At 39.0% G+C, this 26493-nt stretch overlaps 1 protein-coding gene across 2 annotated transcripts; it reads left to right on the forward strand.

Annotated features, from left to right (window-relative positions):
• Positions 1–1097: 1097 nt before the first annotated feature.
• ergic1 (endoplasmic reticulum-golgi intermediate compartment 1) lies at positions 1098–25158 on the forward strand. 2 transcript variants are annotated; one of them, XM_028008778.1, is made up of 11 exons: positions 1098–1256; positions 8908–8969; positions 14799–14871; positions 15204–15298; positions 18336–18460; positions 20600–20704; positions 20806–20866; positions 21106–21206; positions 22054–22176; positions 24112–24244; positions 24313–25158. In XM_028008778.1, exons 1-10 carry the CDS (start codon positions 1237–1239, stop codon positions 24217–24219), a joined length of 873 nt encoding a protein of 290 aa, XP_027864579.1. In that variant the 5' UTR covers positions 1098–1236; the 3' UTR covers positions 24220–24244; positions 24313–25158. The 2 variants fall into 2 exon arrangements, with proteins under 2 accessions (XP_027864579.1, XP_027864578.1); XM_028008777.1 differs by having other exon boundaries at positions 1099–1256; positions 24112–25158.
• The last annotated feature ends 1335 nt before the right edge of the window (positions 25159–26493 follow it).

Here is a 26493-nt window from a genome sequence, read left to right on the forward strand (position 1 = left end):
CTGGCTAATGCTTGCAAATGTTGCAGCAACACATTAAAGAAATTTGAAATTTGGCAATCAGAGGGAAGAAACTAAGAATTCTGTCATCAAATGGTCTACTTTAGAGTTAATTACAGTTTCTACACCTGTGTGTAAACAGTGGGTTTAAATGTCTTTGCTAAGACCAATGAGGAAAATTTACTGCAATCACAAAACTCAGTACTGAAAGGGTGCAAATTTTAGTGGAATGCCATAGAAACTGTGAGAAAAAAAACCATTGCATCCAGCCACAACAAGTGATTTCCTGCTGAAACCCAAAACAGCTTGCGTTAAGAGGAACTGAAATAACCAGCTTTACCATACTGGGCAGCACATTGTGGACTAACAAGTCATTACTCAACAACAACAACAATAATAATTCAGTTACACGTTGTACAGAAATTCTCCTTTAGTTTAAAAATGGTTAAATGTTTTCACAAAGCTTAAAGACTTATTTTCTAGCATGTGTTGTTAGTTGAAAAAAGTTTTTATTTGTTTCCTTTATTAAAGATATATGGTCATTTCCCACTGTGCCTTTGGGTACTATTGACATTTTCCCTGCAAACACTCTTTGCTCCACAGTGTTCGGTGGGCATCCTGACGTTAGGTTTTCCTTTTGTTTAAGTTTCAGTATAATCTTTTTATTTTTATTTAGAGATGTCAAGGTTTTCTTTAAACTACTTTATTTCATTTATAGAATACTAGACATTTAAAGTACAAAACGTCGCCTGTTTGAGGTTTGTCACTATCCCCCTCCAATCCCCACAAATTTCGAAAGTGCTGTAATCGTGTTTCGCTGGTTGAATAATAACCTATATATTATTTTTGAATGAAATTTATTTAGTTTATTTCTTTAAAATATTAATTGAGAAGACGCTAAAGTCATTTTCACTTAAAATATACCTGTTCCAAACGCTAAAATCGACAGGATCCGCCGAAAACCTTCTTTGAAATAGAGCTGTATTAACTTTGTCAGCGTTTTGTGAAGTTTGCGTCGAAGCAACCATAGCAACGATCACACGTTGATGACGCACGCGCGGAGGAAGCAGAATCAGAGCAAACCGGAAGTAGCTCTCAGCCAATCAGGTTTTGCAAAGCGTCCTAAGCTGTCGTTACACCGGTTCAGATGAACAGCCGGTTTCGCTGAAGAAAGCTGTAGAAATCTGCGTGTTTTTTAAATAATTGTTCACTAATTTCCCCTTCAAACGCCCAAGCATCATGCCTTTCGATGTTAGGAGGTGAGTAGGGAGCTTTTGCTTGCGTGGGTTTAGTTTTGAGAGGACTGTGTTGATGTTACTTTGCAATCTGAGGATCCTTGAAAATGAATTAACTGTTGAACGCAGCACCGCACATACAGAAAAGGCCGTTTCAGTTGTCCTTTTTGCGTTTGCTAGGAAAATAATTGTGACCCTATATTTTATCCTCGACTCCACGGAGTGATGCTCAGGTATGCTGCAAGAGGTTTTCTGTTGATTGTTGCCTGCGCATGTGCAGATTTCTTCATCCAGCTGAAAGATATGAAACCGGTTTCAATAGCCTTGCGTAATTGTAAACACGAAGTAAACAACAAAGTTGTGACATGTCTCTGTCATACTTGCCCCATAACACCAATGAGAACCATCACTTACAAATTACCTCTGCATCCAGCTAATCTTGTGACACTTGGGAAACAGCTAATAGTCACACCCATTGTAAAGTGGACTCTGTGGAAGCTGTCAATGCCACGCCCTGTTTAAAACACAACACAGGATATTTGCTTTTTGCCACCCTTCACAAACTCAGTAAAAGATACCTTTCTCAGCTGATCTTATTTTTGCAGCTATGTTAAAAATATCAAAGACTCATTATCACAATTTATTTACACCCCTCTACCGTATATTTATGATATAATGGTATATATAAACACCCATTCAGTAGTATTTATCCAAAAGCACAATTACTGTGTAAAGTGTTCCCTTTTTGAGCCACATATATGTTAAACAAATGGGTAATTGGTTAGTCAGGCCATAGTCAGGTTGTTGTAGTTGGGAGATAAGTACACATCTTGCAGCTTACAAATTTTCTCAAAACTATCTTTTTTTTTTAAAATAAGAGTAATAGGAGGTGCTCCTTTAGTTTCCAGGCTCTGACAAGTGTGTTTTGGTGACCATAAATGTTTTTAGGGAGTCAAAATCATTGTTACTCTGGTAACTCATTAAATGAACTCTAAAATGAAAATAAATAAAAACAATTGAAACTGTAACTTTTAAAACCTTTGTATATTTTCACACTGATACAGATTTAGTACAAATGTGTAAATTAAGTGTATATGTTGACAGTCTAGCTCATTTTAGCGCTATGACTATTTGGAAAATTGGTAATCGTCTACAGTTTATAGAATTGACGACCTTTTTCTCATTTTCAGCCACATCACAGTTTCGTAGTGATGAATTAATTTACTGGACATCACCTCAGAAAAGGAACGCATTAGGCTGATGTGGGAGGAGTTCATGTGATACTGTGTTCAGTCTGAGTGGAATTTAGACCAAGAGCTTGTATTACAACAACTGGAAATGTCTTGATTGACTAATAGACTAACTGTGTCGAGGTGTTACTTGCTCCATACCAATGCGGTGTTAGTCATCAGTGTGAGAGAGTATGTATGTTTCATTACTGTATTTTACACCATGCAGGCGGGTAACTTTTATTCCCAAAAGTTCATATTGTGGTCTGTTTAACCATACAATGAGACATATGACTGATGCTATTCGAGATTTGTCTCTGACTGACCACTGGTATCCCAAGCTACAAAATAAAATCTACATCTCTGCTTATCCTTTAAACAATGCTATATGTTTTATATGTGGTTTTCTAAGCCAAACTCGATGAAGTTTAAGAACTTAAAAGTTAAAGGCAATCTTTGACCTTTAATAGAGAGATAACCATAAACAAACTGATATCTGTGTCGGAATAAAAGTACACATAAAAATATTCAAAGTAATTAGGTATAAGGCACGACTAATATATTTTTTCAAGTAGTCAAGAATGTCAAAAATATGAATCCGAGAAGAGATGCAAATTACATTCATCAGTGTTTACAAAAACTGAAAATAAGGCTACCAGGAAGCAGCTGTCCTCTAGTTTAATTTTATCATTACAGGATTGTTGAGAAGCACAAAGTGTCAAGAGCTCATAATCATCATCAAGGCACTTGAAGCTTGATCACAAGAAAGACTTTTATGTTGAGACTAATTAAGGGAAGTTGGTGATGAATTAGTGTGTAGCGTCAGCGGACACGTTCAACACAGGCTTTACTTGTGGCCCCCACCAAGTTAGGCATAGCTTATTTATTTAAGTCTTTTTAAAATGTTTGCATTTTTTAAGACTTTATAGTTGGTATTCAGGTGTTAATATTCCAATCTTTCAATAACACACAATTATCAAGTGATATATTCAAATTTCCTGTCAACTTTGAACATTTTTTAACTCAAAAGCACGACGGGCCGCTAGATGAATGACTGCGCTAGCATCCCACCACCGGGCTTTGCAAGTTTTCTGGTGGAAACCTTGTGACTAGATTTTATTTGTTCTACTTTGAAACCCATTTAAAAACATCTCGGGTAGCACTAAAGAAACTGCATTGTCTAACTTTAAATATTCCTACAATTTCTGTTTGGATTTTTCAGTTAACAGTCACAGCATAAAATATACGTACATTGTACATTTCTTAAATTTGAATAGGTTTATTAGATTATAAGCTTTTTTCCCCCAGGTGTTAATCTGTTAAAAAAAAAAAAACAGGACAAAATAAAATCGTAATTTTTCTATGACCAGAAGACTTTCTAGAGAACTACCATTAAATTTAGTTGCTGCTAATTCTAAACCTTTTCGTAACATATTGTGTTTATTTAACACTATTATTAGCTATAATAATTAATATGCTCTTTTTGCAGCAGTAGAAATGTTTTGCAATTAAATTATATATAGCCTGTTTTATACATTTCTGTTTCTTTTAAATATAATATAAAACGAATATTTTTAGTTGGGCATTTATTTTTAAAATGATTTCACAGTAACACGTCCTAGCAGCTCATGCCTAGTTGGGATGTTTAAATCCCAAATAATGGAGGGACTCAACCTGTTTATCTAAGGGCTTTTCCTTTAAAGTTTAATAGACTGTTAACTTGTGTCATCTGTTGACAGAAGGGATGTTTGGCTTCAGCTCAGCTGATGATGTTGTTATGTGTTTGTCAGAGTGATGATTAGATCACTGTGCCTTTAGAGCTTCAGTGAGAATACTAAGTGTTTTTTTCCTTGTTCTTTAAGTTTAAATAATCCTCTTATATTGACTGTGACAGCTGTCTCATTCTTTGACGTATACCTTCGGCACACAGAGAGCTGAAGTCACACCGTGCAATGAGGCCATCATACTATGTGACAACCTTAAGTGTCCATTATGTGTAACTAAAGGAGAGGATGAACTAGTGACTAAGAGTGACTCATTCTTAAGATGAGGTTTATTTAGTAAGACCTTTCCTTGAAAAGCGGCCTCGTGCTTTCTTTTTTGCACTTTAACCGAGTGATGCTGGTACGCCGTGTCCTTACCAATGACAAAACATGTCAGTCTCCTCACAGAGGATTCAGCCGTGACATGTCACAAAGGAAACGCTGTTGACTGTAATTCAGGAAAATACAAAGGTTAGTATGAAGCCAAAGTTTTCACCCACATGTAAACCACTGAGGATCTGTCACCGCAACTTTTACATCATGGTTTAGACGTACTGGCAGTGTGGAGCTGAAGCTTACTGTAAACGTACTTGAGTCTACAGGTAGTTTTAATTAGAATGGAGAAGAAGAATGAGTTTAGATAAATAAAGTCTGTGGTTAACTGGTAATGGCAGAAGTCTGTGAAGCAGTCACTTTTATTGCAGTGTATGATGGGAAAGGTCTGCGCTAATAAATGACTGATTATTGATGTTAGTGTAACATTTTAGAGGAACCTTGTTCAATGTTTAAGTGTCTTTTTGTAAGGCACCTAACTGTCCAACTGCTCCCATGACCAAAAACGGGCTCAATACATGTCGAACGTAGAGATGCAGGATAGAAAATCTGGAACAATGGCAAAAATGCAAAATGCAAACATAACTTTAGATTTAACATATTTCCCAGTGAATAACATTAGTTGGATTTTTAGTTTATCCTCTTGATGTGGTTGAACAGCTGAGACAGTTCCACACCGACGTGTTGCTGAATACAAAGCGGATTCATGTTACCTTGTGGCTGACGTACTATCAGTGAAGGTTTGCTCACATTAACCATGTGAAAATTAAAACACACACGTGTGAACTGAAACAAGTGTAAACGCGCTACGGGAAGCTGGGAAATTCTCAAGGCATGACGGCTTTGATTCTTATCACTTAATGCAAAATAATAGTAATAAAAAAAAAAAGTCAAAAAGTAATTTAACTCTTCAAACAACAGAAAAACACTTGGACAATATGGTATGTCAGGGGTGCCCAAAGTCTGTCCTGGAGGGCCGGCATGTTGCACGTTTTAGTTCTCTCCCTGGTGGTAGTAACAACCTTTTCAGCATGCCAGTGTTTTTCTTAGGCCTTCCAACGAGCCATCGTTGGATCCAGGTGCGTTAAACCAGGGAGAGAACTAAAACATGCAGGATGCCGGCCGTCCAGGCCCCACTTTGGGCACCACTGTGTTATGTGGCCTTTTATTAAAAGAGTTTTAATTTAAAAAACTGCATAGTGGAAAAGTTTGTGCTTCAGCAAAACTGTAACTTGTTAAAACTCTGCTGCCACTTTCATACCAACCCATGTGTAGTCTAAACACCCTTAGTTCAGCAACAGAACTGAACAGATGTGACCGAATTCTTCTTGAAACGGTTTATATAATACACCTGAGCACCAAAGTTAAAAGGCTGATTTAAATAAATAATAAGATGATGGGTTTCTGACTTGGTCGCACTTGTCTCTTGGCCTCAAGTCCAAATCTGTCCTTTATTCAACAGATATATTAGCACGCTATCAAAACTCTCTTTATCTTTTGGAGAACACATGCAGCTTCCTGGCCTTCAACAGTGGATTTTCAAGGTTTGCACGTTGAGTGTCACATGTGAACTCACCACAGTTCCCTCTTTCAGAGATAAACAGCTGTGTAGTCTGACCTCTGTGTTGGCAATATTTGCATGTAGACATTTTCCATTTCGAAATTTTGCATAGCAACGGTGAAATGGCATATTTTACAACAATATTGATGTGATGTTTACATTCTTTTGTATAGTAATGGTAAAGCTCATGTAGACTACTGAATAATAGAAAATTATGTGGTTCTGTTTTTATTTTTATCCCTCAGACAAGTAACTTACGGTAGTTACTTTCTTTAACATTTTAAAACTTTGTTTTTGTTTAATTTTAGATGCATGATGCTGTACCTGCTAAAATCTGTTACCTTTTAAGTGTATCTTGTTTGTAAATATATTCGGCGCGTCCACGGCGCATCGGTCCGAGGCTATTTACAGATCACATGGAGTGTCGAGACTCTAACCCAGGTGTCCAGTGACCGGATGAGTGTGATTTTGTTTCCTCGCTCCGGTTTTAATTTAGCTCTGGGAAGATGCTTGCTAAAGATACCCATGTCTGCATGCAGATGCTGTTACAGCGAAAGAAGACGGCCTTTACGTTTGCAGCGGCAACTCGGCAGCAGTCATTTGTCTGGTTTGTTGATGCGCTGTTGTTGCTCAGGGTCAGACCCTTAAACTGTCCTACTTGCAGCCATGTTTAAAAACAAAAAAGACATTTCTCAAAACCTCGAGTATCAACGTGATGAGGCAAAAGTTTTAAACAAAAGTGTACAAAAGTTGCTAGGATTGCACTTTGCTCGCCAATTTCAGTTGCAGAGCAACAGTGTAGGAGCTCTCTTTTCATGTGTGGGAGGGCTGGTGTTTTGTTACTGTTTGCTACGTATGATTGGTAAATAACTTAAGTTATGGCACTTTCACTGGCATCTCATTAAAAAGAGCCCATTTAATTTTTCATGGCTCGGAAAATTGTCATTTTGATTGATGCCAAGTCAGAAATGAAGTAAAACCTTCCAACAGAAATGCAGACTTATCTGATCTGCTTCAGTGATCTCTCAAATGCATATTTACAAATTATTTGAGGGAATGCAATATTCGCCAAACAATATGCAAATATTGTTTAAATAAGTGATATAAATTTGAAACCCTACAACATTCTGAGTAATCGTCATAACAGGTCATCTAAACAGCTGCCCGACTGAGACAAAATGAGAGAAGAAGAAAAAAAGCCAACCATTTTTTCTTCTCACCCTTTCATCATAATGTAATTAGGAATCGGCACTGAGCAGTAAAACGACAAGATTTTGTTGAGGTTCGGAAAATCCAGAAACTTGTATTATCATCTACCCCCATTATTCGGAGAAAGTCAAATCCCTTTGCTCATTTGACTTTGAAACTAGTAGGATTTCCCAACTTTTTAGTCTCGATACTGACATGACTCATTCATGATTGTTGCAACTGAAGTTGCAGCAGCAGGACAGGATGTTACGATGTTGCTAAAACTCAACTATTCTAAGAAAGTCCATGATATTCTAACAACTAAAGTGACTGTTGGTTTATCTTTTGACTCTAAAGGTTTGACTCAACACATGCCATTGTCTTGTTGTACCTTGTTGTTGTTGTGATGTTTTCATGTGAAGTAGTTTGCTAAAGTGGAACCTTGGGTTAATTTTTTTCCACCTGAGAACAAAGCCAGAGGAAGGTGTGCAACTCTGGACCTAAAACCAGATCAGTAAAAATCAACTAAATTCAAATTTATATCCCTCTGGCTGTAATACTGTTACTTTCCACCTTCCAGTTGTCTCAGGAACTCATGAAATGAAAGAGAATTTCCTCTGCACTTTACGGCTCGACATTCACAAAGTTGTTTTAGTTTGGATAACGATGAGCCACTGAGCTCCCTGCAACCTCCTGTCTACTCTGTCTGCCCCCTGTATCCTGTTCAGTTGCTTACTGGCACGCAAGTGGGCAGAATAAGGTGTCAGAACTATGATTTCATATCTTGTGGCTTGGGGGGGAAAAAAATCGAAAAAGAAGTGAAAGCACAGGCAAAATAAGAGCAACAGCCAAGTCCTTGGTGGACAGGAAGCCCTCCCTCTCACACTTCCTCTCCGCCCTGCATTGCATCAGCTGGGATCACTTCTCTGGCTGCTGACAGTGGAAGAAATGTGGACAGATGTGTCTGTTTTAGAGGGAGAAGAGGAAGGAGGGAGCGTGAGAAGGGAGGGTGGGTACGTGAGTGGGGTGTATGCAGCCGGGGATGGAGTTCGAGTCTGAATGTGTTTCACTGCCCAAAATGGACATGTGCTGAAACTCCTGGATGGGAATAGTTTCTGGCTTGTGTTGCAAACTTTTATTTTTGTTTTTAATCCTCCAAATGGGAAGCAGTAATGTTACAAGAGGATCAGGTGGAAATGATTCTAACCAAAATATTGTGCTTTGAATTTTAATGAAAAGATGCACAATAAACCTAAAGCTAACTGTCAGTATGGAAGATAAAACCCTATTGTCTAATTTACCAAATACTTTCTTACATGTTTGTGCTTGGCTCTCTGTGGCACAGATCATAATATAAGGGCACCCTTACAGAGGAGGCCCATTTAAAAGGTTGACGTTTTTCCAGTCTTAGCAGGCGGTCGGAGTCCGTTACGTGTCATGGCGGTGGTCCAGAGCTAACATTCCACCTCTCCTCTGTAATATCGCACTCCAAGATGGGTACAGAAAGTGCTGCTTTTCTCAGCACGTACTGTTTACTTTGGCAAAGTTATTTTTTTCTCACTCCCCTTTCCCTGTTTTGTTTCCTTTTTTTTTTCTCCTAGATTTGATATCTACAGGAAAGTGCCAAAAGATCTCACCCAGCCAACCTACACAGGAGCTTTCAGTGAGTAGGCCTCTGTGCAAGTATATCTAAAGTGCTTATTTTTTATGTAGAATATGTTGATTTTTATATGAAACCATCTGCCCACATTTGTACTGAACCTCCCTGGTATGAAAGTATTCACATCCTTTGATTTTTTTTTTGTCATATCTATTGTTTTCTATTGGGATTTTACATGAGTCCAACACAAAGTGCATAATTGTGACGTAAAAGCAAAGTCATGAACTTTTTTAGACATAAAAATCTAAAAAAGGTGGCATGCATTTGTATTTAGCTTATACTTTATAGGACAGTATTGTTCTAAACAGTTTAAATTTAAAATATGCCTATCCTATTCTTTGCAAAATAGCTCAAGCTCAGTTAGATTGCATAGAGCGTATGAACCATATATATCTTTTTTTTCAGAATAGTCCTCTAATTATCTATTCTTCACATCAGTTTTGACCAGCATTCTCAAAGCAACACCATGTTTTATTATTCCGATGGTGTTTCCTGACACTCACAATTTTGCATAGTGCCAAAAAGTTAAAATAATCTCTCCTCAAACTGTGCTCTTTCTTCCATATGTTTGTTGTATCCACTATATGTCTTTCTTCTTATCACTATTTTATAAATACCAGCAATGTGGAGTGCATGACCAATAGCTCTTGGGGATATTATTTTATTACCAAACTCTGTTTTAAACTAACCTCTTGCAATTGTCTGTTGTGTTCCTCGGTCTTCATCATGTTGTTTGTTCACTTATGTTCTCTAACACACCTCTCAGATCTTCATCAAACAGCAAGTCAAATGTGATTTCTCTAGCACATTTTAGCAACAAGCCAGTTCAAAGTGCTTTACATCATAAAAACGCAAAAATCAACATTGATTGATCAATTTTTTCAAGTTCATTTAAAAAGTAAAAAAAAAAATACATTCAAGTTCATTGTTGTTTCAGAGTAAATGTCCAAATAGAAAAATGACTACCAAACTTTTCAGAAATTGAATACATAAAAAATATATCTTCACAATAAAGTAACAGTTGTGTTAGCCAATCAGATAAAATCACAATAAAACTCCTTGAAGTTTATGTCTGTAAAGTGTGTGAGGGTTCAAACTGTAATATTGCTTTTGCAAGATATCGTGTGCATTTGCAAAGAGTGGTTTAATGTGATGTCTGTGATCGCTTGGAGTGAACTCAGTGGATCACAGGTTTTTAAGAGGTCAAAACTTTGACCTCTTTGTTTTGCTGCTCAACTCAGTTAATTCAACAGATAAGACTGTATCGGCCGGACTGACGCTCCTTTCTGTAGTGTGTCGCGTTCAGGGCGACTGATGACGCTATGGGAATATCACATGGCGGCTGAATGAGTCATTTGGTGGACTAGGGAGTAATCTTTCTGTTAAACATAACTATCACTCTTATGTGTTTAAATTGTTACACATAAGAAAGCAAAACAACTCTTATTACTATCCTCTACAATTTAGATGTTTGAAATGTCTGACCAGAATTTCTTATGTTTTGCAATGAAATGACTCTGAATTGTGTTTTTCATGTGATATTAGCCAATAGTCTTGCGTAAGTAAAGCGAGTTTTAAAATGTATGTGTAACAAAAACACGGTAGTTATTTACAAATATTATTACCTTTTAAAAAATGTTCAGTATATATTTTTCTATGTATAGTCAATTAGGGTGTCCAGTTAATATCCTTATCAGGAAAGTTGTTAGTCAAATATGAGTGATTACTGTCATATAACAAACTCCCCTGTGGTGAATCCCGTCTTGCTTAGAGTAGACGTACTATTTTGATACGAATTCATCACTATCTTGTTTCATTTTCACATTCACATATAGCCCAAGACAAACACTTGGTCACCTGTAATACAGAGTACTTCGGTGTGGTCAAGCTTAAAATGTTCTGTGAACAACATTAGGGGGGAAATTTTTCAATTGAACACTTCTTGTGTGTTCTTAATAAAATGTTGAGAAAAGAAAAATAGAATTGTAGATGCAGCTTTGCCTTAATTTACTTAAAATGGAAATAAATAAATTAAAATGTATTATTTACACAAATCTATAGATTCAAACCCAAATGACTTTACTCACAGCTTTTTAGACAAACTTTTTGCTGCTGTTCTTGAGCGTCTCTGGTGTTTTTAGGGTAAATAGGTTTCTATATGAAGAAACAGATGCGTTTAAATTTCAGCATTCCTTTTCAATAACTTTCATAACACACATCACCAATAAACTCGTTTGATCATCTTTATATTATTTCGATAACAAGAGCCACACCTTTATACAAATGATCTTGAGAATTGTTTTCCATTATCAGACTTGGTGAAGACCTTTCAAAGGTTTTATTTATTTTGTTTATTTTTTTTCACAGTGCACGACCAACAGCAACAATGTTCTAAAACCCCAACTGGTTTACTTAGTTTAATGTATGAGAAATATCAAAGGCAATACAGGTTGACACAGAAATTAAGTTTTGTTTTAACAACAAGATTATTCCCAACTAAAAACCAAATGCTGCCATGAAGTGGATGATCTTCTGTGGAGGTACAAGGTAGCTTCCTCACTTTCTAAGTAACACCAGTTTACCAAAAGCTCTGAAACTCACACACCTACACACATGTTTGCGGGGCTGTCTTTGTGGGGGCTTTCCATTGACTTCTAGTCATTTCTACAGCCTCAACCTTACCCTAATCCCAACCCTAACAATTACATGCCTAACCCTAACCCTATCCAAAACTCAATTCACACCTTGGTCCTAAAGCTAATCTCTGACCCAAAAACAGCATTGTGGAGCTTGTGGAGCAGTGGGTCCCCACAATGTAGTAAGTGTCATGAAAATGGTTCCCACAAGGTATTACAAACAAACACATGCACCCACACACACACACACCCACACACACACACACACCCACACGCAGACAAAAGCCCAGAGGACCGCCTTGCACTGTAGCATCATCACATTATTAAAATATTGTTAGTGCTCCAGCTCTAAATACAACCTCTGTTTATTTAAAGTTTTAATGTAGTTTCTAAATTTCTTTAGCTTCAGTTCCTGCCTTCAGAAAGAGACTTTATTTGATAGTAGCTCTATAATACTAGCTGCACTTTACAGGAAGTATTCGGGACACCTTTGGACTTGAAACAATAAAAGCTCAGTGGAAACAAGGCACACTGCCGAGCTTTTGAGGAACAGTTTAATGGTGGCGCCTGCCAGCTGGTACTTGTCTGTTCAGCGCAGAGGTTTACCCACCCTGTGAACTGCGTAAATGTGGAATAATGCATGTTTTAGGACAACTAAGTATGCTGGGAATGATAATGATTGTGGACTTTCATTGCCTCAAGCACATGAGAAGTAATCAGTGGAAGATTAAGTGCTTTTTCTTGTTGGGTCATGTTTTTTTCCCCTCCTTGTCATCAATAACTCATCATGCCATCACGGATTACATTGATTATTCACCGCTCTGTAGGGTTAGGGTTAGAGCCGATGACACATTTTTGGCGCCTCTCTCCTTTCCTTGTTTTGCTGGTCAGCTGATGAGAGCAGGAGTCTGAACAATGTATCATCCCCCAATAAAAAAATATGACCATGGATAAACTACCACAAAGCTATCTTTGTAAACTGAGAGTGGTTGTAGCAAATAATGTAAGAGAGATGAAATTAACTGGTTATGCATCAATTTCCACCAGAGAGAGGAAGTTCATGGAAGTCTTTCCTGCAGACTGTGGACTCCCTTCCTGTCTCCATCCACTGTCTGAGGGTGTGGGCCACGGACTCATTCAAATGTTAGAGAGCTGTTATTGTTTCATTCAAGACAAGGCAGCACATACTTTGACTTTTAAGCTAAGGCCAAATATTTGAAGCCTCTGTTTGTCTAAAACTGAGGCTCACGTTTTGTTAGGTTTATGTTTTAAGGTATAGCTACGTTACAACAATGGATCTGTGTTTGTCTGAGTAGTGTTATTTTTGGAAGTATTGTCACAAGTGTTTACTGCGGCTTTTTGTTTTTTCGTGCATTGTTTGTTCTGCCTCAGCTTGTCCATGCTGTAATGAAAAAATAAGCTAGTCTAACCCAGTGGTTTGAGAATAAATAAGATCAAGCATATGTTGGCTACCAGTACTGATGGATAGCAAAGTTTTTTTTAAAAGTTCATGTTTCAAAACTGCTAAAATCTTCTGTTACCGTATTATTTCAGTTTAAGTCCTTACAATGAGACACCAGATAAAGTCCTGGAGTGACTACTATTTTCTCCTGTTGTTTTGGTGATAACGTAATGCTGTATTGCCCCTTGTCCACCTGTTGCTGGAAACCCTTTGACAGCTGGCTTAAAGAAGACTGGTACACCCTTACTTTGCTCACAAGGAAAAAAATGGCTATTTGGAAATATTTCTTGTCATGACAAATACAGTAACAGTGCTTGTAAACCAGAGAAAACGCCAGAATGAGTTTTGTCCAGCCATATGGAGCTTAGAGAAAGTATAGTAACCACTGGCATATTATATGAGAGGCATCAGAGTTACGTCAGAAAGATGAAGATATCAATTCAGGCCATATTCTGAAAATATGAAGATGAGGGAAAAAAAGAGGTGGCTGTGGTTAGAGAAATAAAGGATGTTAATGACAGAATTTCCCCAGAAAACTACAGCTTGATATTTGTGTTAGATCAGCTTTGAAAGTGCTGAATCGTGTCTCTATCTGAACAAGCCCACAAGTAGTTTAATCATGTGAAACATTTTTATGTAAATATTGTGATACAGTACAAGCTATTTGATCAGTGTTATGGTTCAGTCTATGTCTCATACAGGGGCATGTGTTTAGAGAAGTGCCTGGTTATTTATCTGACTTACTGTCGAAGCTCGGAAAATATGTGCGATCTGACCTTTGAACAAAAGCCAGCCATGGTAGGTTTTTGTAAATCTTTCGACTTTTCAGTGTTTCCACTGCTAAACCTCAGTAGTAACTCATTACTGTAGCCTTCAACAATCCCAGAAACATGCAGCAGATTTGCTTTGAAGCCAGGACAAGAATTACTTCAAGTGTTTTGATGAACTTGAATTGGTAACCTATGTGTCATGGTGACACTCCCTTGTGTTTGTTGGTTAAACATTACCTTATGTAAAGCCTCTTCTGTCGGTGACGGGTTTGGCCGCAACGCCCTGCTAACCGCAGGGTCATGTGCTTGTGGAATCCTTGGAAACAGTTGCCACGTAAACGCGCCTCACCTGCTGACTGAGAATCTCGCCAGACAGGATGGACCACAGCTGCGCCGACACAGATCCATTACTTCCATATTCATCTCAGGAAACACATGACAACCGTTTTTATTAGGCTCATTAGTTTGACACATGAAGTTGCTGCTTTTCCCCTTTACATTTTTTTTTATTAACTCAGTGTGCAAGCTGTTGATTTAGGGTTGAGATCCCTTATTTAGGTCTTTGGAGGAGCCACATTTGGGTTACGTTTGTTTATGGAAAATGAGCTGCTTTGTAGCTCTCAATAAAGAATAGCGTGAGCTCACCTCACTGAGAAAGAGGATGCTGTAATGGCTGCCTGGTGTGCTGGTATTCAACGGGTAATGAGTGTAGGATGGTCTTTAAAAACATGCGTAATGGCAGCTCTAAAACTGGCAGTAAATCCGCTGTTTAAGGGGGGAAAAAAATTTATGACTGCTGTGAATTCATTTATGTCAATAGCTGAGGTCAGCCATTTCTAAAAACAACCTTATTACTCTGGCTCATTGGGGTTTGCATCATTCCTCCACAAGCTGGTGTAACTTGAGATTAACCTGAAAAAAGCGACATGTGTTAAGAAGTGTTTCCTTGTCTCTTTTCCCACAGTATCCATCCTCTGCTGCGTCTTCATACTCTTCCTCTTCCTGTCCGAGCTGACGGGATTTATAGCCACTGAAATGTACGTAACGTCCTGTGTTCGAGACACGCAGGGAGTTAATAATGAATGCCAAGGGCTGTCGTTATTCTGTCCTTTGACCGACCGGTGCTGCGGCCAGGGCACAGAGACAATATCCCTCACAGGAAATTGGCTCGCATGCGTCAGCAATGTGCAATGATGAGCTGACATTGAGAAGGCGTCACGAAAGGAAATTAGACATAGATTAATTATGTGGTGCTCCAGCAGGAGATGTGTGTTGAAATCATTGTGAAAATCAATTTTTAAATGAAAATCAACCTATTTTCACTGTTGTGTATCTAACTTTGTCTTTTTTTTTCCTCCCTCCCTTGTAGTGTAAATGAATTGTATGTGGATGACCCTGATAAAGACAGTGGTGGGAAGATAGATGTGAGTTTAAACATCAGTTTGCCAAACTTACACTGTGATTGTGAGTATTTACAAATTCACACCTCTCTATTTCTCTGCATTATCCTCTTTGCTGGTATGCTTTTTCTCTCACATTGTTAAAAACATTTTTTTTGTGTCTTTTTTTCATTTTATGGAACAATGAGTACAATATTGTGTTGGCATAAAAGCTTCCTATACTCACCAGAGGCATGGATGTCTTAGTTTCTGATGCATTTGAGCTGATGCTTTCTGTCTCTGACGGCGAATATTAAACACACAGACACAGATGTAAACATAATCTCCTCTAAAGATGGAGCTATATCGGCACACCTTCAAAACCAAACAATTTATTAGCTGTAAAATGATGATAGTTGTGGCGTCATGCTGTCTGTCTGTTTCACTGCTAGAGATCCAGTGCAGTAAGTGGGTGGAATATTGAATATTGAAAGACTACCAGCTCCAAATCCTTTAACTTTACTTCAATGAAGCAGAGATCAAAACTTGGACCCTGGACAATGATCCCAAACATAAAAACAAGCTTTGGAGTGCTTAGGGTAATGTTTCGCTTTTTGAAGTGAACTGACCTGAAAACCTATTGAAATTTGCAACCTATGCTTTCAAGTCGGGCTTATGTCAAGAAATCAAACGATATAAATTATGAGGATATAATTTCTATCGAAGCAACTGTTGAATGTGCAGCCTGGCCTGAGATAGAGGCTTGTTAATGGCTCAGAAAAGCCTGCTTTCCATGCGATATTTCCTGTGATGAAATATCAGGATTAAGTCTTTTTCATGAAAATAAAGTTAAAGTTATAAGATTGTAGTCAAAACAATACGAGAATAAAGAATAATGTCATAATATTAGGAGAATGAAGTAATAATTTTTGAGAACTCCAACATGAAAAATAAAGTAATTAATTATCCAACCTTTTTTGTCATTGAAACAATTTTTTCTCATTATTTTAAAACGTCCTGGTAAAATTGCATCTTTATTTCTGCTAATATTATCATTATGTTCTCATAACTAAGCAAAATCATTTTAGGGCCAGACCCTAATACTCTGTTGTACAACTCACAGAAGGGATGATTGAGAAAACATCCACTTTTTGAAAATATTTCCTGGAATATTATAATTTATCTTTGGGAAAATAAAGCAAGAAAAAAAAATCTATTTAAATCGGATCTGGCATAAGAAGTTCAGCCCTGATATGTAGTATTGAGACCTGTGTAGATTTGAAAATCCACAATAAAATCAAACTTGTGAACCAAATTCTTGTTTATGAAAAATCTTTGAAGTTGTGTTGCATCTGAAATGAAGGCATCCATGTATTCGGTGAGCGTATGTAGGCCTCTAACCGGTGCTGTGTATATTTTTAGCTGCCCAATTGATGTGTTGTGATGGCCTCATTTGATCGGAGGCTGGTTTCAGTTTAAAATCTGTTGCTGCTGCTCCGCTTTGATCTGCGTTTGACTTGAAGTTGCCTCAGCCGGCTCAGCCTGCTGCTCTCTGATGTCAGAGAAGTGGGCAGGCAGCAGGCTGAAGTGTGCCAGGACAAAGAGGAGTCACTTCATATTCGCTCATCGTGACTCCCCTCAGAAACTATGCCCATCACCGAACGCTGACATATCAACGAGGCTCAGGCAGGGCAGAAAACTCCCAAACAGTTCAAGATTTTTCCCAAAAATGGCAGCGCTAATAAGTGCTTGAATCCTGGTTTCCGTTATCGAGGCTCTGGATTACGGAGCCACAGCTGTCAGCCATAACTTTAGATGGTCTTGCTCCCCACATGCCCAAACAAAGCCCGCTGTTTCTAATTAACGTTCTCCGCGATTGCTTGTGTGTTGAGTTTGTGTATTTTAGAATTTAAAACAGTTTTCCTAAAGCCAGAGTCCGGCTTAAACACCAGCTCGACCGTGTTAAGTTGTCCTTTCACCATGCTGTGAAGAGAGCTGCAGAGCTTTGTTGAGCTTGGCTCGCTGAGAGTTAATACTTTATCAGCTCACTTTCCAGGCCTCCAAACAGGTTGTCATCCGTTGCTAATTTACTACGACGGAGAACCCATTTCGTCATGGAACACTTTTTTTTTTATTTAAAGAAAATATCTTTCTTGGCTAAACATCTTCGGTCGACACTGACCTTTCCGGGCTGCTTCGTCTTCGTTTGTGACTTCATGGAAAAATTAATTGTGTTCCCTATTTAAAGACTGATCCGCTTTGAATCAGCCTCCTTCCAGTCCTGAAGGTCTTAAAAGGAGAACCTCAACTTCTCCCTCGCTTATATTTGTCCCTTGCTTATATTTTGAGATCTGAATAAACAGAGTGAAGTTGAAGGGTGGTAGTGGTGGTGGGGAAGGGGAGAGTGCAGGGGTAACTTGTCTTGAATGTCAAAGGTCAGACAGGCGGCGTATGGAGCCCAGATTAAGCACATCTCTCCGGCTTCACTGCTGGCCGTCGGGAAGACTCGAAAATTTGGCCAGTGCCAACACACAGGAGCCGGAGTGAGGGGAGTGTGAGGGGGGGGGACTGAAAGTCTGGATGGAAAATCACAGAAAGCAGAGTGTGTGCGATGATGTTTGGACTTTCGTATTGACTTTGTGGGTCACTGTCTGCAGTGATACCTGCGTTTTTTTCCCCTTTTTACTCCCTGTTGATCATGACAGCTTCAGATAAAGTCTATTCTAGGATCAGTTGAAGCAGTCTCGGCTCCAGGGTAGACCCCCCCCAAACCACCTCCAAAAAATAAATGACATGTTCTGTTTCCACTTTGGGTCCAAAGTATAAAGTTGTTGACAACATCAAAGTGTTTTTGACAACTGAGTGTGTAAGCACATGGATAAAAGGATGATTTGTTGTTTTAGTCTTCACCTTAACCAAAAACAAGTGTGACTGCTTGTCATCACAAAGCAAACAAAGTTTATTATTTTTCGCATGTATTTTTCATCTCTTCCGAAACAAGAAAATCGAATGCAAAATGAACAAATTCACAAGTTTAAACTGAAGTAACTATATTCCTAATGACATTTTAATTGCCTCCTGATGTCTGTTGTTTGTGATTTTTATTTATTTATTTTTGTCAGTGGTGGGTTTGGACATCCAGGATGAAATGGGGCGCCATGAGGTGGGCCACATAGACAACTCCATGAAGATTCCTCTGAACCAGGGAGAGGGCTGCCGCTTCGAGGGCGAGTTCACCGTCAACAAAGTAATGCTTCATCACACTATGGAGAGCAGCCTGGTGCATGATCTGAACACAATTATACTCTTAAGATGCAGTTTTGTTGCAGGAATCTTTTCAGGAACCAAACAAGAATCTGGAACAAGTCTTTGACCAGTGTTGTTTCCAGTAGGAGCCAGAGCCAAGTCACAACAGGACAGAAATATGCCCCAGCATGTATGGAAAGCAAATCCTGTTTGCAGTGTTCATGGATAGGATTTTGAGGGGTAGCGATGAAGATGAGGCGGGATGGTCTGGGAGCTTTGGGAGTCTCATCTTTGATTTTTGCATATTGCGTGTGTGCTGGGATGGTTTATAACTGAATATGAATCTGCTTCTGTGAGTCAAAGGGTGTTGCTCTCAACAAAACGTGGTGGACTGCACCCGTTGGGTTATGGGTTGTTCTCTGCCGTAAGCAGTGGAGTTGAAGTATATTGGTGTTTTGTTTGTTAGTTATGGTGTGATAGAGCCTGAGGTGTCTTTTGTAATGTAGGCAATGCTCCGGATTGTTGTGTTAAAGTGGACGTGTTTTGCAAAATTGACTTTTTCCACATTTTTAAACTTCTATTCGGGGTTCAACCGCTTCTAAAAGCGGTAGTGCTTAAAAAAACCAACCAGCCGCCTTTTGGCAATAAGTGAAGTTTTTTTTTGTGTCTGAAAAACGTGGAAATGAGCCGTTTCAAAAGCCTCCCAAATGTTGAGTCACAATCGATGGAGACTGAACCGTTACCTAGCAACTGCAGCATTTTGGTCAGCTGGTTTTACTGCTGTCTGTGCTATACGTACAATGGAAAATACATGTTTTTTTTTGTTGTTGTTGACTTACCATTCAGAAACCACTTGCTTCATCCTTGGTGGTTGTGCAAGAGGCTCCACTTCTGCTTTTCAAAGATGTACAGTTATATAATTGCACTCTGTTTGTGGCCATTTTCACGTGCGAGTGGAAACGGTGAGTTGGGAGGCGTGGCCAGCAGCAGCTTCTTTGGATTTAAAATAAAAAGAATTGGAAGATAGACAAAACTGAACCGAAATCTCACTTTATAAGAATAATTTTGTGAAAAAAATGTGATAGCCCATAGACCTATCGTAACCTGTTCAAACACGCATAACAGGTCACCAAAAAAGATCAGAGCAAAAAAGGAAAAGCTGTTATTTATTGGTCGCTGATCCTCACCAGTGGTCATGAGATCCCACATACTAGAAACTGAGCGAATGGGCTGAGAACCCTTTAATTTCCCCAAAATAAGATAGGAGGAGTCGCTGAGCTCTAGGATGTTTGGGTTTCCTTCCTGGACCTGTTGGCCTGAGACCCAATCTCAGATAAGCAGAAGACAATGGGTGGATGATTTAACATTTTAAGTTCACATAAACAGCACCGTTTAGCACTTCACTGTCGAAAAGCGCGCAACTTAGCTGCCAGAGTAATACAAAACTGTCACCAGATCTACTTTTTTGTTTTAGCATTTGTACCTCAGTAGCATTCATTGACCAATGGTGCAATTTCTTTGTCTTGTCTGTAATAATGCTGTTTAGATTTTTCTTCCCACTCGGAAGAAAAACCTCCGGGTATATTTTTTCTCTAGGAAAGAATATACAAGAAAAACCCACGAGGGCCAAGGATCATGTCCAAATTCGGAAACATAATCTATGATGGAGAAAAGAAGGAAAAAATAGGAGGATAGAAATGTCTTGGTTTATTTGTTTGTATATCTTTGTTGGAGTTGAGTGAAACACTGAATTCCTACCCCCCTTCTTCCTTCCTTCCTCGGTCTAAATTGAGAAATGATCCCTGGGATTTAGTTACATCCATGTGTAGAGTGTAGTCTGAGACCTGTGCAGCCCAGTTTGCTCCACCTCGCCACATCGCCTTGCGTCAGTCTTTCCACTACCTTTAAAATTATTAACCCAACAGTTGCATGATTAATGCTCCCCAGCTAAAAATAGTTGGAACTATATGGGGGGAAAAAAGCGAAGTGACAAAGAACATTCAGTTTCCTATAGAGTCTGCATGCATGTAGACATGATCATCCGTTAAAGAAATGGCGCATGTGTAGGAACACACGTCAGTTTACCAGGCCTGTGTGTGTGTGTGTGTGTGTGTGTGTGTGTGTGTGTGTGTGTGTTCAGGTACCAGGGAACTTCCATGTGTCGACACACGGTGCGACAGCACAGCCTCAAAGCCCTGACATGACTCACACCATCCACAAGCTGGCCTTTGGAGAAAAGCTACAAGTTAGGACACACACACACACACACACACACACATGAAGAAGCTCAACAAGTTGAAGGAGATTAATAGAATCAGGACTAAAAACAGTCTCTCTTCTCCTTAGGTGCAAAAAGTCCAAGGAGCCTTTAATGCTTTAGGAGGGGCAAACCGGCTGTCATCTAACCGTATGTACTGCAGCAGCCTGTGTGCTCCTTACAGCTGCTGTGTGAAATTAATCATGTTGCATCCATTGAGGCAATGAAATAAGTACCTAACAGTAGAAAACTTGAATCATGCAGCAAACACAAAATGTAGAACATGGAAACCCTCTCATGTTCCTTCCAAGTACATCAGCATTTAAACTCTAAAAAAAAAAAAGGATGTTTCATTTTTTTTCTGCTGACGAAACGTTTTTCTGTTGCAGCGCTGGCGTCGCACGACTACATACTGAAGATTGTGCCGACTGTGTATGAAGACTTGTCAGGCAGACAGAGGTTTTCCTACCAGTACACCGTAGCAAACAAGGTTTTGTATCTATGCTTTTGTTTCCAATAAATTCAATTTGAATAATTTGTTTTAGGCCTTCAGAGAACAGCTTCAGTTTTACTCGATTAAATCAGACACGGGTCGACTGTTCTTAGGTATTCAGATTTTATTTTGGTGTACCGGAATGGTAAGAACTGAGTAAAGATCATCTTCAGAAAAACTGACTATGTATCTGTCCACTTTACACTTAATGTGCTGCATAAAAGTCATATTAAAATACACTACCGTTTGCTAACGCAAAGGATCCCCACAGCATGATTCACTCATCCTACCCCTCACCTCGTTTGAGGATGTATTGCTGCCTTACACTCACCTGGAAAAAAAGGTTAACTTGTAGTGAATGGAAACTCTCCCTAACATGTCAACAAACCCATAAACACGCTTCCTAGAACTGTGTTGACTGAAAACTGGCTTCAGAGTGTAGAGTAACAACAGTGTCAGTCAACTGTGAAACAGGGAAATGAGGGCCTTAGGAAAATATTCCCTTACCTCATCTTCAAGCGTAAATAAACAACCAACAGAAGCAGAAATGTCAACATAGACAGATATTTGTTTTGCCAAACGCGCTGATATGATCAGATTTAATGAGGGGGCGAGTTAACAGATTAGCTTTTATCTAAGCTCGTTAACACTCTGTCATCAGTAACTCTGAACACATTGCGGCCTCCTCTAGTTTACCTCCTCTGAGTTGGATTTGTCCAGGTTCTGATGTAATGACTCAATCCCGACTCATTAAAAGTTCTACACTGACGCACTATATATATATATTTTTTTAAAATTAAAAACAATTTCTGATCTAATTGCACGATTATTTTTTTTCCCACAGGAGTATGTTGCTTACAGCCACACAGGCAGAATAATCCCTGCGATCTGGTTCAGATATGACCTCAGTCCAATCACGGTCAAGTACACGGAGAGGAGGCAGCCTTTTTATCGCTTCATCACAACGGTCAGTGAATTTGCCTACGTCTACTGGGCTTTACGCAGAACGTTTTTTTTTTTTCATTTTTCTACCCGTATTTTAAACGGTTGAAGACCTTGACCTGATGTGTATTTATTTGTATTTCAGATTTGAAACAGTGATCAATACTTTCTTTCTCTGGTGTCGTTTAATGTAACCGTTTGCATCTACAACCACCAAACAGTTTCTACAGCTGTGTTTTAACATGTCAGTATATAGGAAGTTAATTTGAAAAAGTAAATAAATTATGCACAGATTTAGTGAGCTGGGAATATATGTGTCTCAAACCTTGCAAGAAGCAACAGGTTGAGGAGGGGCAGCGCTGCATTATTCTAAACTCGGGTCACTTTCACCTTCTTTGGTCTCAGTGAAAGATTTTGTTCAGTAGGAACAGAATGATGGATAATTTTATTGGTTTTAAATCTATGTAGCTTGGTAATCATTGGTACCAATAACCCAGCAAAGCAGAGAAGCTTCCAAAGAAAATGAATGTTCAAACGTTTTAATTTGTCTGGATATCTATCAGGTGATTTCTTTTGTTTATGCTAATGCTAAACATTTTTTCAGAATGTGTCTGTTTTTGAAGAATCATTGACTCCAAAGTGTTTGCTTCCAATCAGTTAAGACGTAAACTAATGCCTTGTCTCCACTGAGCGATATGGCACGGGTTGCTGCGGTTTGGTGGGCGATTTATGGTCTGCTGTGTTCCTGACAACATTTCCACCACCAGTTTGACTCACAAAGTTAGGTATTTGGGTTTTACCACGCCTGCCCAGTGAATCCTACTATTTCTGGGACAATTGGATGCCCTAGTATGTCTTGTGCCTGTCCAAAGCAGGCACAAGACATTTTTCTTTTTTTTAAACTTTTACAACGGAAAAAGGCATAACAGTGTAACGACCTGCAACTAGCCGTGCCGTAACACTCAGTGGGAATGAGGCAGAAAATTGTTCGATTGTTTAAAAATCCTCATCCTACAGGAACACGAGGCACGCTTTTGGAAGACCATAAATTAAAAGTTTTTTCTGCAGCTATCTCACTAAAGACTAGTAAAACATGACAAGTGTAACTCTGGGTGTTTTGCCGAAAGTTTCTCACTGGGGATTCCCAAAACTTCAATCCACTATAGCCACTAAAATGAACGTCAGAGGAGATATCTGTAGAAAATTGTAAACTCTCCTTAATCCAACAACTAGAACCAGGATGGAACTGTTGTAATAACCCTATTGTTGCATATAGTGAAGCTAAAAAAGAAAGTACACCCTCTACTCATTCCTGGGTTCAACTAGAAGTCAAATGGAAATACACAAGTTTTTCTTACCAGGTCTCTATCTACGCTCAGTGCTGCAGTTTTCTGTATTTGAGCTATTTGTTTTGGAATTATGACCTTTAACCTATGTTGTTTGGTATTTTATTTCCTCTTGGATCAAGTTTCTAAAGGCCTATTTTAGCCTGAACAGAACACTTTAGAGGAGATAAAATTTAATGTTTGAGTCGCTCCATTGGTGATTGTCTCTAGCTGCTCTGTCTGTTTAATGCGACCAACTTGACGAACTGACTGCGTCTGTCCTTCCTCTGCTTTGTCTGTCCCTCCCCACATTTAACTCATCAGACTCATTTCCTGCTGGTTGATTTCTTACTCATCGGTTTGATGCGATGACCTGCATCTTTATTTGCCTTTTGTGTTGTTTCTGTTTCTCACTGGGCAGGTTTAAGACATGAGTGTGCTCAGTGTTATCATGACTCATGGCTAAAGATTGTGAGCCTTGGGGATTTTGCCAGATCCCCGCTCATTCTTTGGTGTGAGTGTAATTTGACCGAATGTGATCAGGACCAGCTGACTCTGGGCCAAATTATGCAGGAAAAAAAAAAAAAAAGCCTTCAAAACTCATATCGATCTTGACAGAGCGATGTTTTCTACAGATTTGTGCCATAATCGGAGGGACGTTCACTGTTGCCGGGATCATCGACTCGTGTATATTCACTGCCTCCGAGGCGTGGAAGAAGATCCAGATCGGAAAGATGTCATGAGGACGGCCTCTCGCCTCCGACCCCAGTTCGTATTTTATTTATGAGCGCAAAGTTGCTAGCCTGTTAGCTAAATCCGCTTCTGGTTGAAAACAGCCCAGAGACCAACCAATGAGCAGGAGTCTCCAACCGGACGATGTAACTACCAGGCTAACCGACTGTCTCCGTTACTGAAGATCCTCTCCATCTACTCTGCTGCTGACGTGTGCTTTCTGACTATCACATGTCTTCTTACACCGTCATCGGTGTCAGGAGAGAAGAGGGAATCTCTTGTTACCATTGGGATTGATGTTGGGGAATGATGTGCCAGAAACTCACCTTTTGTTTTGTTTTTGTGTTTTTTTTTAAAATGGTGTTAAAATGGCTCATATTTGCTCTGACATTAGTTTGAACACCTGGTGCCAACACCCTCCTCGCCATACATTGAATCACTCAATACTTACTTTTATTTCCATTTTAAACCAATCACTACAAAAACCAATGAATAATTGAAGGAAGTGTTATTTTGCTTTATCAAAAATGTATTTTTGTGTCTCAGACATTTTCAGTTTGTGCCTTATGGTTAACCATCTGCTGTTAAATGTTTTAGTGTTATTGTTTCTGTATCTCTGTAGACAGATTTCTTTCTTACACTACTTTTTTGGGGAGGTTGTTTTATACCAATTATTTCATCAGCAGTCATGCTAAACAACAGTAGTTTGTAGTTTCTGGATGATTTAAATGATTGTAAGTCATGCATTAACAGAGTAATTGTTAAAAGTGTCTGTTTTTTTGTATTTCCTTCTGTTGTATAATTGTTACTAATCTCTGATCTAGCACCACAATAAGACCAGCAGAGCCTGCTCTTCTACTTTCACAGCCATTTTTTTTTCCTTTTCATCTCAAGTGACTCTGTCAAGGTGTTTGTTTGCCCAAGTAAAGGGACCAAAGGGTTTAACTCTAGATTCTGTTTCTCTTTCATTTATCTTCTTAGCAATGAATCATACCCGAAAAGCCTGAACGAACAGGCGCAACTCAACACATTAGATCATTAAAAAGTTATTCAGTTCAAGAAGTAAATGTTGTGTAGATTCAATAAGTGAATCGACACAAGAAGTGAACATCGAATTTCAGAATTTTCTTTTAATCTGAAAATCAATGTTCAGATAAAAATAATTGGACTATTTGAGCTGGACAATTTAAAATGGTCCAGCTCAGTCACTGTTCATGAGGGTAGAATACAAAGTCTTTGCTAAAGAAGCTAACTGTTCTAAAACAGCTAAAAAATCTTGCTAAAGCAGCAGTATAACTCTCACAATTTGTTTTTTACATATTTATTCAAACTCATGAAATGTGAAAAGATGTAACTATTGTCAGTAAAAATACACTGCTCCTGATCTACAACTAATCTGAACCAAAACTAGGATCTCTGCGCTGTCAGTCATGCTCTTGTTCGGGCTGCTAAATGTGCTAATGGTGGAGGAACAACTTACTGCTACAGGAAAACTGCTTATCCACAGTCATCAGAGGCCACGCTAACTACAGCTAGCATTCATAGCAAGCTTCATTGTGGTGAACCAGCTGCAGTGTAGCAGAGAGCAAGAGGGAGGGTGTGAGCAACGCATGCATGAGGATGGTTGACGGCACTACAACCCTCCTCCTGGTTCTGATTAGTTGTTTCTGACAGAGGTGTGTATCTCTGTAGATGACAGACTACAGGAGAAGGCAGAGGAGCTTGAATTGTTTTTCCTGAACCAGAGGCGAGTTCAGTAGCATGTTACCTGGGAAAAGGAGAAACATCTAAAGTTTAATGGAGACACCAGAACCAGCAACGTGAACAGGCTGAAGGCCTCTATTAAAGCAACCTTTCTGCTACCACGTTGATACAGAAGGCCAACCTATTTTACTGCTCTTATGTAACATTCTAAATTTTAAAAAGTCTTTCTTTTTCTGTAATCGAAACTACCATGTTATGATTCAGTACAAAATCATCCTTTTTATTTGAATCACTGAGATGAATTAACTTTTGGATGGTCCTTTTAACTTACTGAGCTACACCTCCTGTACACTGAGAGGATTGCTGTACAGGTAAAAAAAAAAAAAAAATGTACTGGCTGGATTTTACAGAGAGTTTAACAATTACTCAAGACGGCGGAACCTTTTAGTATATTTTCTTCCATAAGAGTGTAAAAATGACCGAGGTGGACTTTGCACGCAGACGGCGCTCATTTTCCCTCAGCTGGCAGGCCGAGCCGACTCCCTGAAGGCCGTCGCTGGGTGATGCAACGCTGTGAGGCG

Source organism: Xiphophorus couchianus, chromosome 23 (genome assembly GCF_001444195.1).
Source record: "Xiphophorus couchianus chromosome 23, X_couchianus-1.0, whole genome shotgun sequence".
Taxonomy (NCBI): Eukaryota; Metazoa; Chordata; class Actinopteri; order Cyprinodontiformes; family Poeciliidae; genus Xiphophorus; species Xiphophorus couchianus.

Bases quoted from the DNA above. Each gene is read 5' to 3' on its own strand.
- ergic1 (XM_028008778.1), top strand. From the start codon at position 1,237: ATGCCTTTCGATGTTAGGAG. The intron at 1,257-8,907 runs GTGAGTAGGGAG...TTTTTCTCCTAG, and splicing joins ATGCCTTTCGATGTTAGGAG to ATTTGATATCTACAGGAAAG. The intron at 14,872-15,203 runs GTACGTAACGTC...CCTCCCTTGTAG, and splicing joins GGATTTATAGCCACTGAAAT to TGTAAATGAATTGTATGTGG.